At 33.3% G+C, this 7,066-nt stretch overlaps 2 protein-coding genes across 2 annotated transcripts in view; both read right to left on the reverse strand.

The window, feature by feature from the left end:
- The window catches only part of LOC107495556 (3-hydroxyisobutyryl-CoA hydrolase-like protein 2, mitochondrial), a 5,301-nt gene extending 3,383 nt beyond the window's left edge, over nt 1–1,918 (reverse strand). Inside the window, exons 1-5 of the mRNA XM_016116698.3 lie at nt 1,636–1,918; nt 1,481–1,561; nt 1,317–1,385; nt 909–972; nt 719–798 (exon numbers count right to left, since the gene is read on the reverse strand). Coding sequence (XP_015972184.1) covers nt 719–798; nt 909–972; nt 1,317–1,385; nt 1,481–1,561; nt 1,636–1,767 — 426 coding nt within the window. The 5' untranslated portion in view covers nt 1,768–1,918. The remainder of the gene's footprint in view (nt 1–718; nt 799–908; nt 973–1,316; nt 1,386–1,480; nt 1,562–1,635) is intronic.
- Nucleotides 1,919–2,771: 853 nt separating this feature from the next.
- The window catches only part of LOC107495555 (BTB/POZ domain-containing protein NPY1), a 6,061-nt gene continuing 1,766 nt past the window's right edge, over nt 2,772–7,066 (reverse strand). The window contains exons 3-5 of the mRNA XM_016116697.3: nt 5,182–5,251; nt 3,759–4,931; nt 2,772–3,514 (exon numbers count right to left, since the gene is read on the reverse strand). Of these exons, the coding sequence (XP_015972183.1) occupies nt 2,981–3,514; nt 3,759–4,931; nt 5,182–5,251 (1,777 nt within the window). The 3' untranslated portion in view covers nt 2,772–2,980. The remainder of the gene's footprint in view (nt 3,515–3,758; nt 4,932–5,181; nt 5,252–7,066) is intronic.

Genomic DNA, 7,066 nt, shown 5'->3' on the forward strand with positions numbered 1-7,066 from the left:
TGATCATCAAATAATGAACAATCCCATGGAGCCTCATTAATCATTATCACTGTAGCAGTAGTATTAACAACATAGTATTATCATTTCTAGAGGTGTTATCCTGACAAAAGTAAATCACTAAGGGTGTGTGTGGTTGGAGGAATTATAAATAATTCCTAGGAATTTTAAGATGGGAATATCATATTCCTATGTTTGATTCAAAGTTTGAAAAGCTATTCCTAAGCAAGTTTGATTCCAGGGAATCAAAATACCATCATTTCAATTCCCACCTTCCCCTTGGGTATCTTTGATTCCCATAGGAATGGAATCTTTATAACAAAGTAATACTTGAACCGCACACATCCTAAAGGTGAGAGATTCTATCGTATGATAAGTCCAGATAAATGAATGATGATGTAAATTAAATTGTATGAGTAAGCTTAACTACCCTAAGCAATCTTGCCAGTAGCTTTAAACTTGATGCAAAAGGGTTAAATCAGTTTACGTTTCATCTTTTTATAAACCTGCATTAAAAAGTTACTTTTTTATAAAAACAAATACCAACACACACTTTGATAGTTCTATTTCCTTCACACTCAGTTGTTTTAAACTGTAGTAGATAATATAACCCCCTAAAAAATGTTATAGGTATATATCTTATATCCTTCTTGTATTTCCACTACAAAGTATTAATACTCAATATTTCAAACAAAAATTTGGGAAATGATAAAAAACTTACATGTGGCTTAAGATATGTCCCTTGAAGATATGCGAATGAATATAATGTTCTGAGAAACTGTTCAGCTTCTTCAACATTTCCTTTCATAATAAACACAAGAAATTTGACATATTGCTTAATTTTTAATGTATCGAATTGAAAGATGGACAGATAACAAAACTTGTTCATCAAACAATAAAACAAAACCTACCTTCATTCAGTGAGTTATACAGCCTAACAACATCTGCACCAGAACAGAAAGCTCTGCCACTACCCTTCAAAAGAATTCAACATAGCAATTCAGACTCGAAACAACAACCAATATACAAGACTCCTTAGATGAAAAAATAATAAAAGTTAGAAGAAAAACAAACCCTACATTATCAAAGCCTTTATGTAACTTCACTAGCTCGCGATATAAAACTATGTTACAAAAATGTAGTTCAGTCATAAAAACCGAATTGTCCAGCTAAACAGCTTGAACAACTTGCCATTAAGACAATTTTTCATTTCAATAATGGTTTCATCATGGTACAACTACAAATTAAACAGCTTGAATTGAATTACGTACTTAAAAACATGGTAAACAACTCTCAAAGAAAAGACAGTAATAACATACCTTCATTAAGACAAAGCCAATGTCAGAATTTTCTTCCCACGAATCATATAGCCTCTTAAGCCTAGCAACCTACAACACCAAAAAAACGACTTGCCGTTCACAACCACAGGAACCGTACAGCCACAAAACGCACAAGAAAAGGAAACAAAAACGGCAATGCGAACCATTGAAGTTGTGAGCGCATTCAGTGAAGATGGCCTGTTGAGTATAGCTGCTCTCGATTTCGCTCTTCCTTCAACCAAAATCTAAAACCAAAGAAACAAATAATTGAATTTTTTTTTAAAAGGTTATATTTAAATAAAAACAAAATAAAATTGACCTGCTGTTGGGGATCATCGTGATCATCATCGATATGGTGGTGCACTTGAGCAGAGAAAGCTCGAGGATGAGAGCATAGTGTGCGAAGAGAGAATCTACATTTTTCAGGCAGCAGAGTTTTCAAACGTTGCATGTTTTCAAAAGTTATTCTCTGCTGTTTTGTGCAGAGAAGGTGTTTGATGTTTGTTCTGTTAGAGAAAAGGAAAAAATGGAAACTGAGAGCGAGTTTGAGAAGCTTGGCGCTGCTGATTCGGGTCGGGTTTCAAAGAGACGAGTTGGTAAATAAAATGAGATTTTTTTTGGACCTGCTTTGTGTTTTTTTAATGGGCAACAGAAATCGTGAAAAGTGTACAAAAAAAACATGGGAAAGAAATAAGAAGATAGAAATCAATATGTTAACCAACTTAATGGTTATTTCCGCTTAAAGAAAGTTTGAATTTTGTCTTGTATATATACCAATTTATTAATTTTGTATATACACCAATTTATTAGTTTATTAGTCAATGACAGACTTTTAAATAAAATTCTAATTATATTTAATTCGATCGTCTACTTAAATTAGTATCGAAGATTCAAATTCCATAGCAAATTATTAAATAGTAAATACTAAGGTTTTAATCTTTATAAGATGATAGTATAATAATGTTTCTTTAAATTTAAGCTGATTTCATTTTATTTATAAATTTCAATACAAATTCCAGTTCTAAATTAATTCACCTCTTATAAATATCAAATGATACTCCAAAAACACTTTCAAAAGTTATTCCCAAAAATGCTATTTTTAGGAATAAGATTATTGGAAATGAAAATTAAGAACTGAGGAATTAAAATTCACCACTTGCTACATGGATCAATATGGAGTACCATGTCAAATGTCACGTTGCAAAATTTTCAATGAAAAATAGAATATCACTAAATTCAATCCCTAATCATTTTCTATGAATAGTTCCCTCCTTAACCAAAATAAATTACAATCTGATTTCTAACTAAAAAAAAATGCAAGATACATTACTTGTAATAGCTTATCTTAAGAACTAATTTATCTCTTATTTTTTCCATAGTTAAAAACCAAATTATTTTATTTTCGTTAGAAACCAAAGGGTTCCAAAAAACAAAGTTGTATAAACATTACCTAGATGAAAAATCTTGCGAATTGTGATTACCATCAAAATATCAAATATTAGACACCCGCCAAAAAAATGTACACATTTTCTTCAATTCCTGTGCATGCATACCAAAATACATACATTACCTTACATTACATCCTACACCACTTTACACTTCCATAACAATTCTGAATCATCTCCTTCGCTTGTTTTGAACAATTTTTTCATATCAAAATTCAACTAAGATATAGAATGCCTCCGGTGTCTTAAAGATGAACCAGAAGATTTGGTGTCCCCAGGAACTATTGAAGCTGGGCTATTAGAACTCCCTGAAGTCTCTGAACTCCTATTCTCTGCCTGTCCTTTTCCCACATTCCACAACTTATCAAAGATCCTCCTCGACCGAGAAGGCAACAACTGCGTGCCGCTCCGGCTGTTCTTGCTATTCTTCTTGTTCAACTTTCCATTCTTGCACAACTCTCCTTCTTTCAAGTGACATACTTGGTTGTCAAGGTATTGACAGCTCTCACCCTCAGTTTGTTTGCATTCATCGTCTCCGTTTGAGTCGGCATTTGAAGGGCCGTGTGGAATGTTATTAATGGATTGAGGGATGGCAGAAGCTTTGACCTGCTCAAAATAGAGAACCTGCACTATAACCCGGAGAGGAAGACGATCATTTTGAGCGGCGTGTGTCGACGCATCAATGGTTAATTTTTTGACATCCATGAGTCCACATATGTTCCTTTTTTCAGCTTTTGTCAGACCAGGGTGCTCCTGAAGATTATAGAATGATTTTAATACTAAGATGTCATCAAATTTGTTAAAGATGCATGAGAACAATTACATGATAATCACAAGTATACAACATTTTTTAGTTCACCAAAGCATATACTCTGAATTAATCAACCCAAGAGAAACATTTTTCCCAAGATCACATGCATAGAAACAACACCAGCGAAAGAATCTCGAGTCAAATCAAGGTATTATCATGGAATATGGTGGTTTCACGAAATCTTACCTTCAAGTAGATATCAATAGCTCTGTACAAACCATCATGATTTGGCCTAGCAGACTTCGGAATTGACTGAGACAAAGCAATAAAACTAGCAAGGCTGAGATTCGGATCGTGCGAAATTTCTCTGATATAACCATCAACCAACTTGCCAACATTCAACAAGGACATACTCCTCAAAAGGGATTCATCATTTACTTTATCTTTCTTCTCATTGGCTTCGAAATTAAGGCCGTCCTTTTCTTCACTCATGTATCGATTCAAAAGACCTTGTACCAAATCAACATCAAACATAGTACTTTGAGGAGACCTTGCTGGAATCAACAAGTCTTTCACAGAAGCTTCATGTAATTTCAGGCTGATGCTCTTCGTCAACTCTTCTCTCGATGACTCATCAGCTTCAACTAGTATTGCCACTTTCAATAACTTGAGCAAGAAGCTACATGAACAACCAACGCCATTATCACTCGGCAGCAGACACACAATGGTTTCTACCAAAGTTTTGTACCTCTGGGCGTGGGCACCAGACACCAATTCATCTACAGAATCGGGTAACCATCTTATAGCATAGATTTTTAGTGCCTCCCCAATCACAACACCATCCATTCTTCCCTTTGATTTCACTGTAATCATCACTCTTCTATAAAGATCAATGTCCAATTCACATATATCTTCAACCCACCAATCCCTTGGAACATGCTTAACTTTCTCTTGGGATGTCTCCTCCACAATATTATCCGGTTCTGTTAATTTCCGGTTATAAGTGTAAGACCAAGTGATGTTGCCTGGGTCCACTGAAGTCTTTGAAGCAATGGAATCAATGCATCTCCCAATGATCTTCAGATCCTCAGACCATGGAAGAAGAGCCTTTGTTGTTTGGAGAACAATTATCGAATCTTTCCAGCTACGAAAGATACTAGAGTTCAAAAACACCTCAATCTTGAAAATCAAGTTTCCTTTATCGATATCTTCAGTCATCTCAAGGAATTCCGCAGCACAACGAGCAGCCACTACATTATAAGGATTTAGAGTAACTGTCATTCCATAGCAGAATTTTGCGCAAACTTCGAAGGCCTTCGGTCCTCCAGGGAAGTCATCCAAGTATATTTCATCAGAATTCTCTTCATCAACCTTCGATACTAACCTCTGTAATCGATTGCTCTTGGAGAGTAGAGGGAACTGTGAATAGTGAAAGTTCAATGTTCACAAAGTAAAACCGCATACTATGGTAGCCTTATTGTCAAATTCAAATTTTTTATTTTTGAATTGAGTCTAGTGGCTGGTTTTATTAATGAAAAGAAAAACTCCTACATATCTATAACTTGCTAGTTATACATACAAAGAAAATATATGAAGTTTTTAACCATAAATACCAATTTCTTAGTTAATATTAACAGGACAAATAGCAAAGATTCTGAAAATACTGTACCTTGTGAAGGCAAAACTTAACTTCACCGACAGTGATTGTGATATCTGTAGCCAATTCAGATGACACATACCTGCATAAATTCAAATCGAAATTATTTTAGCTTATAAAGAAAGGCAAACGATGTTAAAAGAATTGTTAACAACCGAATAAGCAAAATATTAAGCAGGTAATCAAAAACATTCATTAGAGATGTATTTAATATTTAACAAGACAATATTCATGTTGCTCACAGCACTCTCACTTGGATGCATCACATAATATAGCAAAGATGCATTATATTTAACAAACTTGATCATATTTTCAACACAATCCTCCAACCTCAGGACAATAAATAAATAAATAAATATTGAAAGAATGAACATGCAAGTTATTTCCAAGTGGTTTACCATCAGAGAAAATTACACTGACCCCTGAAATTTGGTGGAATTCATTGTGACCCCTGAAATTTGCTATGTTTACTGTATTTTATAAAATACAAAGGTACTCGGTGTATTATTACCTAAATCTCAATTTTCAAGGAAGTCAATGCATGTTTTTAGAGATAAAGGGGAATCAAGTTGAATTTCACCAATTCCTCAGTCAGGTGAGTGTAATTTTCTAAACTGATTGGGAACATTTTCAATTTCATTTGTCTCGTGTACAAAGAAACCCCAATTTTCATAGCAGAAAAGTTAATAGACTTAAAAAATCAATGGCGAACTGAATACACATCTAAACTTCACTATACCATACCAAATGGGGTTCTTAGTTGAACACACATTCCACAAGCATCACAGATGAAATATCATTTTCAAACATAATACAAAAGCTAAATAATAAAGGACTAAAGGACACATCCTCAAAAAAGAATCCATTCACGCTTGAAAATCTTTATAGCATTATCTATAAAACAAGGCAACTAACAAGTGCCACAAATGAAAGTATAAAACTCACAATTTCACATGCATATAACTCATCTATTCCATTATTTAAGACAATTAACATGGTCTTAAATGTGGCTTTGCTTGTTGCCATGATTCAAGAAAGTGGATGAACCAACAACCACTTCCCCATATTTGGACCACAAACATGTTCACACAGCTCTAAATGATGGACCACCCTATATTCATCAACAATAGCTTTTAGTTCAATCTCTCTCACTCTTCCTTCTTTTTCTGTTTTTCAGTTAGCAGAAAATTCAGTAAATAAATAAATAAATAAAATGAATCCATATTATTGACCATGCCCATCTAATTACATTAAAAAACATGCAATGGTAACATAGACATTTGTCGCGGTAAATTTGAAAATATTAGATTCAATAGTGTTTGTAATTTTGTATAGTATTTAAAGTGTTTGAAAATATTCAGGATGATTCTGAATCGTTCTAGAATGTCATGAAAAGTCTCGAAAGACTCTAAAAAGTTCTAGAAGATGATAGACCATTCTAGAAGAGTATAGATGTATGTAGAAGTATGAAGAGAAATATAGAAGAATCTAGAAATATTTAGATAAACGTATTAGGTTAGATATTTATAATGAAAGTTTTGGACACCCAATCTAAACCGTTGATTAATTTTTTATTAATTTAATCATGAACGTCCATTAAGGAGGTGGATGACTATAAATAAAAGAATATGAGAGTTAAAATAGTTTGGTATGGGTGAGTCATTTATAAAAAACACTTGAGTAATAAAATACTCTTTCTACTAAATCTTCATTTCTCTTGTGTTCTTAGCTTTCTTAATAAGTATGGAGAATTAGTCTCACTTGATTTTAGTTAAAGAGGTTAAATAAGTACAAGTGCTCGCAAAATAACATTAGAGTGTGTAGTCGTGAAACAGAGCTATAATTACCTATTATTATTATTATTATTATTATTATTATTATTATTATTATTATTATT

Source organism: Arachis duranensis, chromosome 6 (assembly GCF_000817695.3).
Source record: "Arachis duranensis cultivar V14167 chromosome 6, aradu.V14167.gnm2.J7QH, whole genome shotgun sequence".
Taxonomy (NCBI): Eukaryota; Viridiplantae; Streptophyta; class Magnoliopsida; order Fabales; family Fabaceae; genus Arachis; species Arachis duranensis.